At 35.8% G+C, this 20,587-nt stretch overlaps 3 protein-coding genes across 4 annotated transcripts in view; 2 read left to right on the top strand and 1 right to left on the bottom strand.

Annotated features, from left to right (window-relative positions):
- Positions 1 to 860: 860 nt before the first annotated feature.
- Dbp73D (putative ATP-dependent RNA helicase Dbp73D) lies at positions 861 to 4,190 on the bottom strand. Its single transcript, XM_023170155.2, has 7 exons — positions 4,032 to 4,190; positions 3,603 to 3,978; positions 2,746 to 3,205; positions 2,151 to 2,345; positions 1,600 to 2,077; positions 1,158 to 1,377; positions 861 to 1,069 (listed from the first exon to the last, which is right to left on the bottom strand). Exons 1-7 carry the CDS (start codon positions 4,052 to 4,054, stop codon positions 893 to 895), a joined length of 1,929 nt encoding a protein of 642 aa, XP_023025923.1. The 5' UTR covers positions 4,055 to 4,190; the 3' UTR covers positions 861 to 892.
- Positions 4,191 to 5,849: 1,659 nt separating this feature from the next.
- nito (RNA-binding protein spenito) lies at positions 5,850 to 13,538 on the top strand. Its single transcript, XM_023170159.2, has 3 exons — positions 5,850 to 6,007; positions 6,093 to 7,054; positions 10,138 to 13,538. The coding sequence occupies exons 2-3, from the start codon at positions 6,135 to 6,137 to the stop codon at positions 11,363 to 11,365; spliced, it is 2,148 nt and encodes a 715-aa protein (XP_023025927.2). The 5' UTR covers positions 5,850 to 6,007; positions 6,093 to 6,134; the 3' UTR covers positions 11,366 to 13,538.
- Positions 11,202 to 20,587, top strand: part of LOC111513935 (uncharacterized) — a 26,238-nt gene continuing 16,852 nt past the window's right edge. For both annotated transcript variants that reach the window (XM_074176441.1, XM_074176442.1), the window contains exon 1: positions 11,202 to 11,344. The gene's annotated coding sequence lies outside the window, so the exon portion shown is untranslated. The remainder of the gene's footprint in view (positions 11,345 to 20,587) is intronic.

Here is a 20,587-nt window from a genome sequence, read left to right as displayed (position 1 = left end):
ATCAACTTAATAATTTTTAGCAGAGTTTCAACATAGAGTATTTCATTAAATAACATTACTTCGATAAAGTTATTCAGCAAAATATAGTATATTTATTATTCTAGAGTGTCATTGCCGCAAGGTTGCGATTCAGAACTCTGGGAAAACAAAAAATGTCACAATGATGTTACATATTTTCTAAAATATAATCATCACATTGAATTACTGAACAGAAATTTTCAGTTCACTGAACATTGTGACGGGCTGATTTTTATACTTATTAAAAAAAACATTACCATAGGCGTAACAACTAATATTCGGATGATCGACAAGGGAGGCAAAGTATATTCTATATACGTTTTTTTTGTTTTTATGGTGTGAATTTCTGCCATTCGAACTACGTACATCATAATCTCATATTGTTGTCCGCCGTGATACGATTAAATTAAACGGGTGCATTTGAGATAATTAGTGCCACTTGAGTGAGACATTCTGAATATCACACGAAGGATGATTGTCGTATCACCAAAGATTAGCTAACCGCTCAAAGTGGCAGAGACATAATTGAATCAGAAAAATCATTATGGTTATTCATGACTATAATATAGGTTTTCCTAGAATTTGTTGTTCATATTTCAAAGTCTAGATGTCGTCATCTCCGTTGGTTTTCCGAACATTTCCACTGAATGCAGTTATGTAATATTTTTATTGATTTGTCGACAGATTACTTCTGTACATCTGCCGCCAAAAAACGTGCCGCACCTTCAGTCCTACATGTAGATGAATTCAAGTAAGAGCCTTGCAGAAAAAGCCAAAATGCCAATTTCTTATCGCCCTCAAGAACACTGTTTACAGTCCAACAGAATAATGCCAAAAAAAAGTAAAATAATAAGTGGATATATTTTATACAGATTTATTTACTAATACTACTGCTGATAGAATTTTTTCTTTTCCTTTTCTTAGATCCTTTTGCAGATAATGTTCGTTCCAAATCTAATTTTTCTTCTTTATCAACAATCTTTTTCAATTCCTGCAACGATTCTTTATATTTTTCACCAAGAGGTTCTAAATCATCTTCAGGAATGGTAAGCTGCAAAAAAAGAGCAATAGTTATTGTATATTTGTTCACCATCAAAAGGGCTGAAAATTTTGCCGTTATACTAAATAGAATTCCTCACCTCCTCGATATTGCTTTTATTTGCTTGAGACAGCATTCCTTTGAACTTTGATATTTGCGTCTTGTTGAGAAGTGTAACAGCCAACCCTGGTTCACCAGCTCTGGCTGTCCTACCAGCCCTGTGAATGTAAGTTTTGAGGTATCTAGGAGCTGAATAAGAAATTACACATTGAACACCAGGAAGATCGATTCCTCTAGCTAGGGCATCTGTACAAACTAATCTGAAAATGAAAAACAATTAATTTTTTCAATTGATTTTCAATAGGAAATTTGCCAATGACTGAATTGCTTTTGCCACTTTGGCCACAATATACAAAATAGAAGAGGATGTAAGACAATCTTCTTCTAAAATTTGTTAGCCTGAGGTACCAGCGCCATTTGGGCAATTTCTTACTGTTATGGCTTTTGAAATTCAGAGTTGAAATATGATAAAAACTACTTACATATCGATTTTTCCGCTACAAAACTTCTCTATGAGCTGCTTCCTGCTCTTTCCCTGCAAATTTGAAGATGTTTCCTCAACTTTCAAGTCGTTTCCAAACAGAGCCCTCAAGAGTATTGCCAGTCTATGAGCACTATCAACAGAGTGGGTAAAAACTAAAGACTTCGTCAGTTTTTCCAACTTTATGAACTTGTACAAGAACAACGGCTTGAGCTCTAAAGATGTAGCGATGTATTTCTCTGTGAGTTCGCTGGGTGTGGTGTATTTCCCTATAAATGTATCCATAGAAGGTTTATCGGTGCTTATACTGTCTTCTACATTTTCCACAACAGACGTGAACAGTTTGGGTTGGAAAAGAGACAATTTCTGGAGCTTCTCCGGGTCCTGTGATAGGGTGGCAGAAAACAATAGTTTTTGAGGTGGTCTTGGCTTTTGTAAGGTCGACAAATTCAATAATCTTCCGGTTTGCGAATTAGACTCTGGAATTTAATAAAAAAGCTCATCAGTGCCAGAAAAACCAATCCTAACCAAACCAAACTATTGTTCACTCACCTTCTTGATGGATATGTTTCTCCAAATGGTACAACCAATCATTCTGAACATTCTCCAACACTCGATCTGCCTCGTCGATGATGATAAACTCCAAATTAGCAAGACTGAATCCTTTGGTCAACTTCAAGTGATCCACCAACCGACCTGCGGTGCAAACCAAAATGTCTGCTTTGGTCAAGGAGCCGAAAGCTTTGTCTGAAAATTAAATTTGAACATGAGAGAACTATTTTGGAACCAGAAACTTTTATATTCTGTATACAGGTGTATCAACACGTGGATGAAAAATATGTTTTGAAACTTATCACTTATATACAGGGTATGTGATGAATGTGTGGGTTTTTTATTGGAACATACTATGAATTTTTCCTCTGTAGATCTCCCACCATAACTTCCGAACCACTCGGTATAAACCCAAACAAACTCTTTTGAAGATAATCATTTTAAAAAATGAAACTTTAGTAATATGTTTAGCAACTGAATCATAGTTATATTTGTAATCAAGCTTTCATGGCTTCCTGTTTCACCCTTTCTCAACTAGGAACACAGCTATTGTCAACCATGAATTATTGATACACCCTGCGCTTGATCCACTTACTGTCTGATATCAACTGCGACTGCTCAACAGCAAACGAATTGCTTCCTGTTACAAGACAAATATCAATACTTGTATTCTGAGAATATATCTTGAAAGTCTTGAAGACCTGCAGAGCTAAATCTTGTGTGGGTAAAATAACCAAAGCTCTGATTTTTTTCACTGTATACTTCTTCAATGCTTGTATCACGGGTAAAGCGAAGGCTAGTGTCTTTCCGCTTCCTGTGGGTGCCGATACACAAATATCTCTCGGAAACATCACATCAGTATTTTTTATGCTTGTCAGCAACCAAGGAATCACCTCTGCTTGGACGGGAAAGAAGTATTCAACGCCATTGGCTTTGAGGAGTTTCCTAATTCCCTTATCGAGTAATTTGATGTCAGATACTTTCGTCTGCAGATTTTGGAGGTTAACTGAGATGACTGTGGGATTCGCTAGCCAATTTGGCAATATTCTTTTAACCTGAAAATGTTATAAACACGATTGAAATAGCTTGAATAGGTGGTGTATTGAAAACAATTTACACATGAACATCAGCAAATGTACTTTAGAATAATTTTATATACTAGGTTCCAATTCTATCTACCTCAACATAGATAATGAAACAAATGTATCGCCATAAATATTAATTTCATGGACACGAGTATGAATTACACTTCAGATTTATAGAGCTGGTAGAGAAAGAATTTGTGTTGAACATAATCAAAAGCTGTAGGCCTTAAGATTTTGTACAAACTTTTCCTACTTCATAATAGTGGTTTATGTTGCTTTATAACAATTTTATATCCAAAATCAAGTATTGGAAACTATTTTTATATTATGTAATTACTATACATTTTTCCAGTTTTCATTTCCTTACCTTACTTTTCCTAGCAAAGCTGTCGGCGCCCAATATTGTGAAACCTTCCAAGTCTTTGAGGTCTAATTTAGGTTTCTTCTTGGGTGATTTATCTGCATCTCCTTCAATTTCTTCGTTACCTTCTTCAATGTGTTCCTTAACGTCTTCATCGATGAATTCTTCGTTTTTGTTTTCAGGTACTGGTACTATGGAAGCCTTTATTTGTCTTCTAATTTGTCTCGATTCTGCCGTTTCTCTTTGTTTAGCAGCGATGAAGTTTTGTTTTTCTTTTTGTCTCTGACGAAGTTTTTTATTCCTGTCGATTTTTTTGAGGATTCTATCAAGTTTTGCTTTCTCGTCATCTTCAATGGTTTCCTTGGGTTCGTCACCCTCATGCCTGTTAAAATTACACGTTAGTATCAAATGTTTTTTTTTTCAAATTGTATTTACCTGTTAACTACAAACAATTCCATGTTTTTCAATAATATTTGAAAATTAAAATATGAAATACAAATCTAACCTAAAAATTATACCTAACCTAAGAATTTTTGGTATGTTCGTTGGCATGCATATGTTGGCCTCACTATTTGTTGCCCTACGAACAGAAAAAAAGTCCTTGTGTTTTAACACATGAGAAAAATAATCCTTTGAAATTTATACGCCCTATTGTATTTTCCGCATTATCATGCATATATATGCATATCAAATATATAAATAATTCTTCATTCGGCTATTTATTTTGAACTGGTTCAACATTAGAAAGACCGTCTTCGAATATGGACCGATAGAATTATTAAATTGACCTTATTAATAGTGATGGGCTAATTCGAATTAAAAATAATCGATAATTCGATTATCAAAATAATTCGAGATATCGAATCGATTATCACGATAATTCGAATTAATTTTTATATTATTCGCAATCACAGATCACACGTTTGATACTATGGCGGCTGACGTAAAAATGACAGTAATTTTTGAAGCGGTTATGTTTGCAAGTACGAATTGTAAATGGTATTAGAACTGCAACTTCTTTGGTTATTTATCATATATATAAGTCAACCACTGATAGTTCCAGAGCCAATCGAGGATGGATAGAGACATATATGAATAATAATTCAGGAAGGATGAACAGGGTCGGCATTAAGATATTTTCAAAAATATTGAAAATTAACTTTAATAAAAAGTTCAAACATAAAACAGAATGAAAAGAATCAACAATGAATTAACAAATAAAACTTATCAAATTAAATACATTCTCAATATAAAAATAAAATAAAACAGTCTAAGGCAATTAAAATGCGTAAATTAACAATGTCTATTGAGTGATTCTCCTGCGCATTGCGAGTGATTTATAATTCGAATGATAATTCGATTATTCATACAATTCGATTACTAATAATTCGATTACCAAAATATTTCGATTATGCACATCACTACTTATTAAGTGATGCGACCCCATGGTTGCCAACTGCGGTAAAATAATGACATTAGACAATTTGACATTTGCTAATGAATAAATAACCTATTTTTCTGAGTTCCTTCTGCATTTTCATTTTTGGGACATATTTCTTCATAGCTGATTCTTCATTCTGGAGCCCCAACTTCATATAGGACGACTGGAAATCTCTTTTCGGCCATATTCTAGAAATCAGTTTCTCATTTACCAAAAAGGAAAATGCAGAAGGAACTCAGAAAGATAGGTTATTTATTTATTAGCAAATGTCAAATTGTCAAATGTCATTATTTTACCGCAGTTAGCAATCATGAGGTCGCATCACTTAATAAGGTCAATTGTTCAGTTTTCATTATTCTTTTACTGTTCTACAACAACTTTGTGTTATAAGTGAATGAAACAATTGGAGTCAGATAGCTCATAATTGCGATTCCTTATGATCATAATTGATGTTGTACCTGAGTTAACTGTTGATTATGAATGTCTTCATTTCGTTATTCTCCCCAATATGAGGATTCTTGGGATTCTTGATTCGTTGCATCAAAAATGTTCAATATATTAATTATTACGTTTCCAACTGGGAGTTGGAATTTCTAAATGCACAAACGAATGTAGACTCGTGTCAATAATGATATAATATCAATAATTATTCATATTGAAAATTTATCTGGTGAGATTGTGATTCTACGATGTTGTTAACGAAACGTGTCTAGGTCTCCCTAGGAGTTAAGGCCAAAACACAGTATACTCAATATAAGTATACTGTGGCCAAAATAAAGATAAGAAATAAGAAAGAAAAATCTCTGTTTGTGTTTTGTGATTCTGTGGCCGCCTTCTATGACTTTGTGCATCATTTTCAATTACATTTCTGCCATTTTGTTGTACGTGTTGGCGTTTAAGGAAGGTACCTACTAATTTTTGCCTAAAGCGAAGTGGAAATTATTGTATACACAGTGCTGTGTAGTTTGAAGTATGTCTTATCATTTTTCCTTAACTAATAAGTAGTTATTTTTAGTGAATGCGTTCGAAAATGAGTGTTTTGCTTGTGTTTTTAGGAGAGGAGTGCCAAGTGTCTGTAACTGGTGTGTGCAGTGCGTATGATAGCCCCTGGAAAGGACAAAATAACAGTTAGGATTCATAATATGAAAAGAAGTAGTGATAGGGACACTCCGCCACGTAGCAAAAGATCCAGATCGAGCATGGGGCGGTACGACGACAGTTCCGACGAGAGAATCACCCCCGATAGGATCCGCCGCCGCGGCAGCCGCGCTCGTTCTCCCAGCCCTAGGGCTCGGTACGTTTCGCCCCACCGCGACGACTACATGCGCCCCCCGGAGCGCTCATACCACTACAAAGTCCTGTGCGTGAGCGCCCTGCACCCGAAGGCAAGTGATGAAGTTATTAAGGATACCCTGTACAGAGAATACAAAAAGTACGGCGACCTGAGCATCAGGGTCACGCATGATCTGGACGAACGTGTGGCCTATGTCTGTTTCAGGAACCCAGAAGACGCAAGGGATGCCAAGCATGGCAAACCACGGGTTATTATCTATGACAAGGTAGCTCTGGTCGAGGCGGTGTATGAAGTGCCTCGTGCAAGCGAAGCATACCGCAGCAGGCCCCGCTCTATCAGTCCTGATTATGACAGACATTACTACGCGAGGTCCCCCGACCGTCTGCGCCCCGTCGAGCGCTATGATAGGGCCTATGCCGTGCCTCCTGGTGTCCCTGTGCACCGCGAGTATAGACGAGAGGCTCTGCCGGCACCCCATCATGATTATCTTGCCAGGCCCCCTATGCACCACCCCGCCCATATGGCTCCGGTGCATGGGTATGGTCCGCCGAGGCAACACGTCCCGCGTTCCCCCTTCGAGAAGCAGGAAAACAAAAAAGACAAGTTTCCGAACTACTTGCACCATGTTCAACCTGAAGACGACCCTTTGGCTACCCGAACACTCTTTGCTGGCAACTTGGAAATAAACATAACGGAAGAGGAGCTCAGAAGGATATTTAGCAGGTAATGTAAATATTTATTCGTTTATGGAATCCAGGAGTAAATATACTTCTGTAATACAACCATAATGTTTATTTATTTATTTATTCAACGGCAAAGCCAATTTACAAAAACATATTTAACAACGTGTGAGGAACTACAACAAAGTACTTTTGAATGCTCATGTCTGATGTCTACATTACAATTTACAATTTTACAAAACATTTAGCAAAGTGACTAATACAAAATATTAATAAATACTTCTGTCTAGTGACTATATTACTAAAAGATGAAACAATTCTGGTACTTACAAGAAAGAAGATGTAGCAAATCTAGTACTTACAAAGAAATTTGTAAGGTAAAGAAAAGCTTCGAAAAAGCTATAGCATTTTCAATTGATTTTTTAAAGACCTGAAGTGATACTTCGAACAGATCTAAGTTATTATGATATTGATTTCTCAGCTTCCAAATACGAGACATCGGACTGTTCAAAACATGTCAGGGTTTCTCGTATCTTTTTGTTTGATATGAAAAGTTTAGTTGAACTAGTTCTGAGCAGTTTATCTCACTATTTATTAATTTGAAGAGGAAACTCAAGTTCATAGAAATTCTCCTATCTTCCAATGATTTTATATTGAACTTGGTTAAGAATTAACTGTACTCATTCATATTCATTTCGTTGAATACCAAAGTGAAAAGCACAATTCCTTAAGAATTTCTTTTGAACATTCTCAATCAAATCGATATTTACATTATAGTATGGGTCCCATATAACCGAAAAATATTCAAGAATGGATCTTATGAAAGCACAATTTCTGATATTTCTTGTCGAAGCTGAAAAAACAAAGATATATCCACAATTTTTTTTTTCAAAAACTGGACAATACATGTTTCGGGCATATACATACTCCCATCATCAATTTTCTTTTGGAAATAAATTTGAGGTGATGATTGTTTTTTGCCTTAATGGAATTACATCAGTTCCTTATGAAGTGCAATTAGGTGTTCCACAAGGATTTGTTCTGGGTCCATTGTTATTCTTGATTTTTATCAATGACTTGCCTGAATTCATATCAGATTGTCACATAAATGTAAATACATGCTGACAAACCTGCCATCACTCATGCTGGACAAAACAAAAATGAGTTATCAATCAAAATAAATTTAGTTATTGATAAATTCAGTCAACTTACAAACTGATTTTAAATAAATCTAAGTCTGTATTGATGAAAACACATCAGTTTGAACATACTGGCTTGGAGATGTGCCAAGGAATTCTCTGGAGTTTTCATCTCTCAGAAATGACTGCTAAGAATGATACTTATGATGTACTGTTTGGAACCTTTGGTGTAGTAATGGATATTATGAAAGTTGTAGACCAATTTAACAGATGGACATCCTAATATACATACATTATTTTAAAAATATATAAATGAATAACATAATAACATAATGATGCAATTTTCTCAGTCATGGAAAAAATTTATACTGGAATCAGTAGTGGCGAGGTTGCTGCTGCAGTATTTTGTGATTTCTCGAAGGCTTTCGACTGTGTGGACCACGAAATACTGCTGAGAAAGCTTCCTTATTACGGTTTCAGAGGAGTGATACTGAGCTGGTTCAGCTCATATTTGTCAGGTCGTAGCCAGATGGTGGAAACAAACCACCGCTCAGAAATTGGAGAAATACATAAGGGTGTACCTAAGGGTTCAATACTAGGATCAATATTGTTCCTCATCTACTTCGATTTGACAAGTAAATTCACACTATTTTCAGATGATACTACTATTTTTTGGCAGTTGGACAATGCAAACGATTTAACTAAAATCATATCCAACGATATGATGACAGTGAAAAATTGGTGTGATTCAAATCGTCTTTCTCTAAATATTTTGAAAACTGATATAGTAACTTTCAGATGCGAACTTGACAATATACCCATTGGGAGTAACATCATTGAGAACAAAAGTAGCTTAAAATTTTTAGGAGTACATATCGATAGTAAACTAAAATTTGAAGAATATATTTATGCCTGGGAGAAGAAAATGGGAGTTTGTTAAACTCATTCAAATTTTTATAAAATGAAGACTTCATCGTACTAGTCGAATTAGTTTGAGGAAGGTGGAATTTTTGGGAGCTATTTGTTCTTGTTAAGTGGTTATGGATTTGAGATTTGTATATACAGAATTCTTCAAAATGAGTTGGAAGCAAGTTATGTGTTAGTTTGAAAATGAATATAATTACTAACTTGTATAGTCTCTGGGAAACAGACAGCCACTGCAATGTATTTAACATGTTTGATATACTGCTATACCTATTCACTCGTAAAATTATCCTCATTCCACGATTCTGTAACTTTTGTAAAGCCGATACCTAATTTTGGTCAAATGAGTATAAAATGTACGAATACGTTTATTTAGGAAATCCTAATATACATACAAATATAATAATATACAATAATAATAATAAATCACTAAACAATAATAATATGTCCATAAACAACAATAATAATAACTAATAACTAGAGTCATACATATGACTGTAACCTAACAATGTTGAGAAATAAAATGGAAAAGGAAACAAAATTCAAAGTTAACTAACCTAGATAAGACTATATTAACAATTTAAAACATACTGATACATGATAATAAATGTTAAGATTTAAGACTACTGATGTTCTGCATCATTCAATCTTTTTTTACAAAATTGTGTTTGTTTTAATATAGTTGTTTAGATTTAAATATATAAATACTTTCGCTTTGTTTTATGTCTCTTGGCAGCTCATTAAAATGTTTTAAACCTTCTTGGCAAGTGAAAATGATAACTTTGTCTTGTCTCGTAGTTGTGAGTACTATCACGATAAGTAATGAATTCATCAAAATAAGATAGTAACATATTATTAATAGTCTTGAAAATAAATATCATAAAAGACTAGCACAATAATCAATTATTATCAATTAGAAGCATAAAATTCTATTACAATACCAACTATGGTTACAACAATAATTTGTAATTGATCTTTTTTATTCATTCACCGCTTGTCTTGTAAATATATAGTTTTCTATTATTTTGCATGAATTCACAAATGAACCTTCATTTTGCTACAGGTATGGCATCGTTGAAGACATCGATATCAAGAGACCTCCTCCTGGAACAGGTAACGCTTTTGCTTTTGTCCGTTTCAACACGCTGGACATGGCCCACAGGGCCAAGGTCGAGCTGTCAGGACAGTACATCGGAAAGTTCCAGTGCAAAATTGGGTACGGCAAAGCCACCCCCACAACCAGAATCTGGGTGGGAGGCCTCGGCCCGTGGACTTCGGTACCGCAGCTCGAGAGGGAGTTTGACAGGTTTGGAGCCATAAAAAAAATCGACTATGACAAAGGCGACAATCAGGCTTTAATACTCTATGACAGCATCGATGCTGCTCAAGCTGCTGTGAAGGAAATGAGGGGTTTTCCCTTGGGAGGACCTGAGAGGCGGCTCAGGACTGACTTTGCTGATGTCACTCCTGGAGTGAACTTCAGACCCAAGGCCCCTTATGCTGATGATTACAGAAGGGACCCTGAAGGAGATTTTGACTACAACGCAGCATACAGAAGAGGATTCCCCGATAGAGGCAGAGGGAGCAGCAGAGGGCCGTACCGCTATCCCGATGGGGTCGAGGACGAATTTGGCAGAATCAGGGATCCAGAGTATGACCGCAGGCGCTCCGGATCCAGGGGCGTGGACAGATCCAGGTCACGATCGCCTAGGCGCTCGCCCGATTCTGATTCTGACAGTGGTTCTCGTAGAGCTGGCCTTTTAGCCTCCAGTCGTACCCTGCCCGAGGTCGCCAGGAAGTGCAACACCGTCTGGCAGGGGGCCCTGATCCTCAAAAACTCCCTCTTTCCTGCCAAGTTCCACCTGATGGATGGGGACACTGATATTGTTGACGGATTGATGAAAGACGAAGACGGCAAGCACCAGTTGAGGATAACGCAACGTCTCAGACTGGACCAGCCCAAATTGGAAGATGTGCAGAAGCGCATTTCTAGTGCCAGTTCGCACGCTATCTTCCTGGGGCTGGCCGGTTCGACAGCGTCCGTAACTAATGACGACGCAACCGTCCAAACTCGGCCTCTAAGGAATTTGGTGTCGTATCTCAAGCAGAAGGAAGCCGCCGGAGTTATTTCGCTGCTGAACAAAGAAACTGAAGCGACAGGCGTCCTGTACTCTTTCCCCCCTTGTCCTTTCTCCACTGAGCTACTGAAGAGATCGTGCCCCAACTTGTCGGAAGAAGCCATCAAGGAAGATCATTTGATCATTGTAGTGGTACGTGGGGGTACAGCATAATTTTTTTTAATGTTATATAAGGGGTAGTTTTATCATTGTTTTGACTTGAGATGGTTCGAAAAGTATGGTCGATTATTTTTTTGTTTAGGCGGAAGTGTGGTAACATCAGGAGTTGAGGCGGGTGTTTTCTGGCATTATAAGTAATAATTTATTGTCATACTGTTCAAAGTACAATGTTTTATCGGAATATTTTTCAAATTTTTGACCATTTTCATCTCCATGTTTGAGACAAAGCTTATTTTCCAATTGAATTCATCTTGCAGTTTGAGAGATGCGCAGGGGATGCTTGAAAGGTCTAGGAATTTGGCTGTTGATTTAAGTATATTGTTGATTTTCATCAGAAGTTTGAAATAGTTTCTCAGAATAACCTTCAAATAATTGAATTCACTTATTGCTTCATTGTGTGCTCTCAAATCCAATAACCTGCAGTTCTTCATATGCGAGAAAATATTATGATCACTAGGAGCCAGATCTGGTGAGTTAGGCGTATTCAAATTCAAATTTTTATGTATTTCATAACAAAGCAACAGCTTCAGAACATGTCACAAAATACAATGAAATTAACATATATATATATATATATATATATATATATATATATATATATATATATATATATATATATATATATTTGCTTGTTCCATAACTTCCCCAAGGATTGTAGCCGGACACTCCCGTTTATTGATACTGATGCCAAATGTGGTGTCATCAGCATACATAATTGTCTCGATATTTGAGGTGAATGTATTTGGCAAATCATTAATATAGATAATAATGAGAAGGGGGCCCAATATTGATCCTTGAGGAACTCCTCTACTTATTGTCTGAGGATTGCTTCTCTGATTTTTAATACAAACTACTTGAAATCAAAAGCACAACCAAAAGCTGCACTTAGGTCTGTGAAGATTCCCAAAAATTTTTCGTTTCTTTCGAAACTGGTTTTTATAGCACAAGTTAATGACTTGATAGCATCCAAAGTGGACATACTTTTCCTAGAACCATACTTCTGAGGACTCAGGATTTTGTTCTTATCGAAGTAATTAACTAGTTGATTATACAGAATAGTTTCTAATATTTTTGAAAAGCAAGGCAAGATTGATATTTGCCTGAAGTTTTGAGGGAGTTCTGAGAATCTTTTTTTATAGATTGGGGAGATTCTTGCCAACTCATTGGAAGCAATTCCCAGTGCAGGTTGTTCAGAAAAGTTTTTGTTCTGTGTGCAGTACGAGGTTTTACAAAGTTCTATTGCAATAAAGAACACTCTTATGAGTTTCTAGTTTTTTTTTTTCAGTTATTAGAAAGTGCTGTAGTGAGCCAATTAAAAGATTTAACCAGAATTCTACGTTGGTCTACTTATGTTACAATGTGAATTCCTAAAACTTTTCGAACATCCCTCATATTTTATAAACTGATCCTGGAGTGGTCAGAATAGAATAGAATGGTGAGATTTTCAATACACAGTTTTACATAAAAGCAACACGTGTTTCGCTATACAGTAGTTTCTTCAGGCTTGTTTAAAATGATGAAAACAGTTGGAATACCTGTGATCTTCTAATGTTGCCACGTTTTTTGACTTTTACCTTCGGTTCATGCTTTACACTTACTATAGCAATATTTTAACTATACTTTGAAGAACTACCTTTATATCACTAGTTATATAATTGATACACTGTTTTTTTGCCCACACACTCACATTCGAACCACACATCAGAGCCAGGGCCTTACTGAGGGTTCCAAATATATTTCTAACGGCAGTTTATTTCAGGAAATTGGTGATCAGCGTTAAAAACGCCACGAAAGCTGTGTTAAAATTCCATGTATTCAATTTTACTCAAAGTGTACACTAACGAATCAACGCTCTGTATCTTGTGAAGTGGGATATTTTTAGTGGCCTGCAGTTCTTTCCCATTACGATATTTAATTTCTTGTTCAGTGTAAAAAAATCGTTTTAGTATGTGAAAGAACTGTAAATTTCATCGATCACGGTGTATAAGTGTAGTGTAGTCGATAATATTGAAAACTTGTACTTTGGATTCTTTCAATTGACATTTTGTGATGGTAGTGTTAAGTTTTCGGTGTTCTCGCATGGTCGAGTCCGTACTTTACGGACGACATGATATGTCTCTGTACCATGTATTACTGTGCTTGTGAAATAGAAAAGTTCTTTAAGAAATGGTGTTGTTTTTTGTGTGGGTGAGAGTGTATTTTTTTATAATTTTTCTTTGTCGAGGTGAAAGTGAGTTTTTTCTTTTTCTAAGTTTCCTTTTGAAGTGGTCCAATAAAAAAAATGTGGTAATGTTTAAGAACATCAGGTGAAAGTTTTTTTTAGTGATCAGTAAACTTTCAGATCATTTTAATTTTTCTGTGACAATTGGCAAAGTGGTGAAATCGAAAAGTTTGTGGTACTGGAAGATAATAGAGGATGGCTATAGTCTGTAATTTTTTTTACAGTTGAGCTATGAATGATCTAGGGTCGGGGTAAGTTTTCTGTGTGTTCCGAACATATAAAAAACAGGGAAGCTTCTTGAAGTTACTCATTTTCATTTTTTTTTATTTCACTTTTACATGTGTATTTGCACATAAAAAGAGGCACAAAATACATCAAGCTGTTTTCTCGTATTCTTTCAAAATTTCAGTAATAAAAATCATATTGATTTAGGTTTTCATACCAATCATATTCACCATCATTATAGCCCAAATATCCTTGTCTACATCAATTGAAACACTTGAAACCATCAAAGACCCCTACTAGAAAAAATACAGATAGTTTATTAAATAAATACGCATTCTGAAGCATATTTAAAATAAAATGATCAAAAAATGTTCAGAATGCCTAATTTTGTTAACACTGCTAACTTAGTAATAATGATAACTTAATTGCAGTGAAAAACATGTTAAAGAGATGTATCAACAAAAATTGACTAAGTAGAGAACCTGAACTGAATTAATAATTATTTATTTATTCACAGGTTCAAAACTCATTTTACTAAATACAAAAACAATAATACAAAATACAAATTGGAGGTAATCCTCAATAGTGTATGGCTAGCCTAGAAGAGAATCACTATTTTTCTCAATAATTATTGGTGGATGAAAATGAAATTTTATGCAGGATTATAAAGCACCTTTTTTCAGTACTAGAGGTCTATTATAATTAGATACATGCCTTATGCCATATGTGTATTTTACGAAAGCCACATAACATTGCTGGTTTTTTTATATAAAAATTTTATGGACTCTCAAATATATAGGGCCGGTGTCGTCAGAAGTTCCATCCAACCTCTACATTAATTATGAAAAGTTTAAATAATTTATGATACGAATTCTCTTTTCTGTATTTTAAAAATCCATTCAGTCTAGGTACTGCCACCTCAACGTATAATACTATATCTGGCACGACTATAGAAATTACAGAATTTAAATGTTCCAGTCATATTTATGATAAAAGTTCATGTATAGGATCCTGAGACCAAAACATATTCAATATGACTTTCATAATTGTGACATTCTGTGTAGGTCCAAATTGAGTGGATCTATTCGACCCACCATCGCAACCCGTAAGGGTTTATTGTGGCTCACGCCTCTAAAAACCTGATTCGGTCCCCAGCGGGGCAGGCACAACGTATGTGCTCTGCTGTTTCATCATTTTCCAAACAGAGGCGACACACACTATCTTCCGACAGTCCGAGTCTCTGCATATGATGATTCAAATGACGGTGACCTGTAAGAAGGCCTGTTAGACATCGTAGTTCATTCCTGGCCAGGAATCCAGACCAGAGACAATCTGTTAAGTCTTCCTATTGAGGAGAATCTTTTTTGTCAATTTGCTACCAATTTAGATGTTGCTCGGTAGGAACCAAGAGTTGCCAACGCCGCTTGACTGTCCGAGAATATTTTTATTGACTTGTGTATGCGGTTGGATTCTTTTAATCTTTCCGTACGCAATTCAATACGGTAAATTTCCGCTTGAAATACAGGCAGGTTGATATCTCTGTCCTGGGTCTGTGACTGAAAACACACCTGCACCAGAACCGGAAGCTGTTTTTAATCCATCTTTGAACCAACAACTATCTGCTCTTAATATTTCCTTCTCCCGGAGGATCCAGACATTTTGTATAACCAGTAATTTGTTTATGAATTGGTAAACCAGTTCTGGATTGAAATCATAGACTAGCCAGCGATTGCTGTTAGCTCATGAAAATTGGCTGAGACAAATATGGCACCGTCATCTGCAGAATTGATAACTTCATTGTGTTCAGCAAGCATTACCAAGTCATTTATTTGGACTGTTCAAAAAATGGTGTGAATTTTTCAGGTGCTCAATCAAGAGATACAACAAATAACTTTTTCAGGTTGGTGTTATTGAGAAAACTCATCATGATTTCAAATACTAGGATGCATTGAATAATTCTTAGCCTACTATAGAAGCCAATAGAATTTGACAGCCAAAATTATAATCGAATATAACCTCCTCTCAATTGGATACGTTTTATAGCGAACCTGCAACGCTTCTGGACCTTCTGTCACCTCTATCAGGAAGCAAAATAAATGTTTCGCAATCGACATACTAGCATCTGCTGAACTTGCAGCTCGGTAGCTGAACTTGAAACTCGTTATTTTCAAGCTTCGTAGGCAGATTGTCTCTATTGCGGAGACCAGTGACTTGGCCTGGCGAGTAGGCAGATCGAGAACCCGGCGTCAAGCCACAAAACCCTTACAGCGTGTCACTAGCTGAAGAGTAGGCAGATTGAGACCTCTGTGGACTCGTTCTTTCTTGAAAATGGCTTCAGAGTCGAAGCTGAAACGTTGGAAAACTAAAAAGTCCGGGTTGAACTGCCTCTAATACTTTGAAAGTTTTTCGGCTTCGACTTTGAAGCTACTTCCAAGAAAGTACGAGTCCACTGAGGTCTCAGTCTGCCTACTCTTCAGGTAGTTACACGCTGTAAGGGTTTTATGACTTGACGCCACGTTCTCGATATGACTACTCCCCAGTCCGTTACCTGAGGAGCAGGGAAATTGGGACCACAGTGCTGACCGCTGAAGTTTGTATGTGGCGTCGTGAAGGAACTTGGTTTGTAATCTTTCGATTTTTCAAAATTTCTTTTTACTCTGTGGTCATTTTCATTTTTTATCTTGATTATTTCATTCCTTTCATGGTATTATCATTTCACGTTTTATTGCTCATATATAATTGATATTTCAGCTTGTTCTTTCATAGATTTCGAATCATACTAGACAATGGAATTCCGAACTAGTATTAAAGTGAGATTGTATCTGATTGACGTCAATAAAGATAATGAAATGACTAATAGTTTATATTTCAAATTATTTTAAAATCATTACGTGTTAGAATTTTGTACACATCGAACTTGATTATCCCTTGCAAACTGACTTTGAAGATTTGACAAGACAGAGTTGCTGAAAAACAATTTAAATAATGAATTACATTACTTTAAATTCCACATTATAAAACTGTCTAAAACCATCCCTTTTACTCTCAAGGGGACCACTAACCTTTTTTTTTATTTCAAGGTTTTCAAGTTGCTAGTCGAATAATAAAATGGGTGGGACAAACAATCGGAAACACCCTGTGAAAAACAGATAACTTCCAATCCATGTGTATTCTCTGGGAAATCATGTTCATTATCTACAGTTGTTTTTGTAGTTAAGGACATCATCCGAAATATCTCCACCATTTTTTTCAATACTTACGTTGAGAGATGCCGAGATTTGAAATGCATCAAAAATGAACGAAAAATTGAAAATACCGCGATCATAATATTTGAACCAGTTAGTTGAAAAAAATTGAATGAGTAGAACTGAACAATGAATATGAAATCCAGAAATATAAGAATAATAAGTTGTTGAATAAAAAATTGTGAACACTGACCTGAAATGGAAATTGATTGGATAAATGGGTTGAACAACATATGAAATATCTCATCAGTTCGGACTTTCATTGTCTAATATAATATAAATTGATTTGACAACCATGAAAAAACAATTGAAAAATTAATAAGATTTACCTAAAATAACAATTTTATTAAACGAAAAACTGAAATTACGAAGAAATAACATACAAGCAACAACCAAACAAATAAAAATTGAAATTTAATGAAAACTGAAAAATAAAAATTAAACATTATTATTAACAAAAAATGAAAAATAAAAAGATTTCAAACCAAGTTATATCACGACGTTTCGATTGTTAGTATCCACAATCGTCTTCGGGTGATAACTGGACTTTCCGAGATCTGATTATTTATAGGTCGCTCAAGTGCTTTCACCTATCCCCTCTTCACTTTTTCCGCTTCATTGGTTCTTAGCGGGAGATGGCCGTTTGGCGGGAATTGGTCATTTTTCGCTTGATTAGAGGTTTCCATATGTTACATATCGCTAGCTTGACTAAATGCGTTGTTGGACAAAATATACGCGGCTTCTTTGAATTTCCTCCTGAACCAGTGTTCCTCTTTGTGGATGATTTCAGCTTGAGCCCACTTGATGTTATGTTGATGAGTCCAAACATGCTCTGCTATTCCGGATTTGCTGGTTTCTCCTCGCTGTGTGTGTTTCTTGTGCTCAGCAATGCGAACTTTCAATGGCCTCTTAGTTTCACCGATGTATGATTCTCCGCATTCGCAGGGTACCCGGTAAATGCAATTCTTGGAATCGCAGTCCGCATTTGGTGGCCTGATTTTTGTAAGACTGCTACGGATAGTGTTCCCAGATCTGAAGCAGGTCCTGATGTTGTACTTGGACCCAATCCTTCTTATCCTTTCCGATAATCCTCTGATGTAGGGAAGTACAAGTACTGGTTGTGGCGGCTTCTCTTCCTTGTGGAGTTCTTGCTGTCTTCTAGGAGACAATTTAAAGAAGCCGCGTATATTTTGTTCTAAAACGCATTTAGTCAAGCTAGCGTAGAGATACGTAACATATGGAAACCTATAATCAAGCGAAAAACGACCAACTCCCGCCAAACGGTCATCTCCCGCCAAAACCAATGAAGCGGAAAGAGAGAAGAGGGGATAAGTGAAAGCACTCGAGCGACCTATAAATAGTCAGATCTCGGAGGAATAAGTCCAGTTATCACCCGAAGACGATTGTGGATACTAACAATTGAAACGTCGTGACATAACTTGATTTGAAATCTTTTAATTTTTCATTTTTTGTTAATAATAATGATTTTTTTATTTTTCAGCTTTCATTAATATTTCAATTTTTATTTGTTTGGTTGTTATTTCTTCTTAATTTGTTTTTCGTTTAATGAAATTGTTATTTTCGGGTAATCTCATTAATTTTTTAATTGTTTTTTCAGGGTTTTTAAATCAATTTATATTACATTAGACAATGTAAGTCCGAACTGATGAAATACACCAAGTAACACTGTCAACCACAACACGTCGATTGCTGACTAACTTAACTGTAAAACGTACAATTTACGCTGTATAATTCACAAACCAATGATACGCTCATGGCTGCAAGTACATTAGTGAGGACTGCAACGATGAGATGGAAGTTACGGTAAAGTGACAAAGACAGAAATATCGTTGCGTACAGCGTTGCCACTAGTTGTAATAAATATCTAACACTATACAGAAAATAATGAATTTTAACTGATCAGTAATCAGGAAATGTATAAGTATTACTCATTACAAGCTCACTACTGATTTTTGTCATAAATAATACCTTTTAATCGTATTAGTATTGTGTATTATCTATAATTTGCCCCAACCTACAACTCTACTGCTTACTATATTTTGATTCTGCTATAAACTGGTAACGTAAAATTTAGATATGACAACGCGCTTTACTCTCAATCATTATTGGTTTTACTATATATATTGATTGATTTACATTTCCGGTCACAATAATTTGTTTTCTTTATAAATTAGCGTTCTTATATTTTCGAAATTTATACTCCTTGCTTTTCAAATTTTTTTGATATCATTTTCATTTTTCAACTAATTCCTCTGAATAATTCAGTCTTGGTATTTTTAGCACTTGAAATATTAATATTTGCTTTAGATTTCATTATTGTAATCAATGAAAGCTGAACCTCATTACATTCGTTCCTTAGAAAGGTTCTCATACTCAAGGATATAATAAACAGGTTCAATAATAACATACAGCATTTTGATTCGGATCAACTTGTACCAACTGAACTTTCAGAAAACATTTTACCGATGCTAATCTAGCATTTTTTTTATTTTACTGTCTTCCTGTGAAACAGATAAAAAATATTTCTCCAGAACACTCTTATTGACATGCGTTTCACCAACCCCATTGGCGTCATCAGAGATAGACTATATGAGGAAGGTCTAAACAGTACATATTTACCTCCCGGCGACAGTTTGAAGTAGGAACAGAAAAAATTGCCCAGTTTGACACCAGAGAAGGAAATACAGAATTTTGATTTGCTTCTTTCTGCTTGAAAAAATATGAAAAAAAAAACGTCCTTGAAATAAACTTTCTAATCCAGGTCCTATTAGAAACTTTCTGAAGTAGATATGAGGACAAAGTTTTTTTTCCGTTCAAAATTATGGTACTTGATGGTCCCATTTATAAATGACCTCTTGAATCACATTTATTGCTATCTAGCGACACGCCCAGACTCCGCACGGGTGTAATGCTGATACTACATATACATATAAACATGCAATCGCTGCTAATAATAAAGTGCTATAGGGCGAAGCGGGGCCTTTGACGCGATATTTTAGGCATGTACCGCCGCAACCGCTCTGTCCCTGCATTTTGAATCTGTATTTTTTCTATCTCGTAGGATTCAGCCAGCGTTTGCAATGTAAGTGCAAAAAATGTTCACATTGGGGCATACTTGAAGATTGGATATACATCAAATCCTCTAAAGGAACAATTCGTTTAGGCTAGTCTCAACTCCCTACATTGTAGGTTAATGGATTGACACCTGTCATGAAACTATTCCCTTGGGTAGGTAATAACACGAAGGGCGTTGGATTATATCAGACAGGTGTCAGTACAGGATTCTTCGTTGAAGTTATTACTGCATATGTTGTTGGCGATACAATCACATTAGAAACCTTCAAAATTCTCAGTGTTTTTCTATTAAAAAAACCCGCATCAAAATCCGTTGCGTAGTTTTAAAGACCTAAGCATACGTAACGACAGACATAGCGACTTTGTTTTTTACTATGTAGTGATTAGTGATTACAAAACTGTACACCACGAAGAAAGATATAGCATTTC

This window comes from Leptinotarsa decemlineata, unplaced genomic scaffold (assembly GCF_025532065.1).
Source record: "Leptinotarsa decemlineata unplaced genomic scaffold, Ldec_3_MD MMD2_tig00001719_RagTag_RagTag, whole genome shotgun sequence".
NCBI lineage: Eukaryota > Metazoa > Arthropoda > Insecta > Coleoptera > Chrysomelidae > Leptinotarsa > Leptinotarsa decemlineata.
The sequence above is the reverse complement of the archived record's forward strand: the minus strand, read 5'-3'. Positions and strand labels throughout refer to the sequence as shown.

Excerpts from the sequence above, each read along its gene's own strand:
- Dbp73D (XM_023170155.2), bottom strand. The coding sequence starts at position 4,054 with ATGGAATTGTTTGTAGTTAACAG. Across the intron at positions 2,078-2,150 it reads GAAACATATCCATCAAGAAG|AGTCTAATTCGCAAACCGGA; the intron begins GTGAGTGAACAA and ends ATTAAATTCCAG. Across the intron at positions 1,378-1,599 it reads TGTAGCGGAAAAATCGATAT|ATTAGTTTGTACAGATGCCC; the intron begins GTAAGTAGTTTT and ends TTTCATTTTCAG.
- nito (XM_023170159.2), top strand. The coding sequence starts at position 6,135 with ATGATAGCCCCTGGAAAGGACAAAATAACAGTTAGGATTCATAATATG. Across the intron at positions 7,055-10,137 it reads CTCAGAAGGATATTTAGCAG|GTATGGCATCGTTGAAGACA; the intron begins GTAATGTAAATA and ends ATTTTGCTACAG.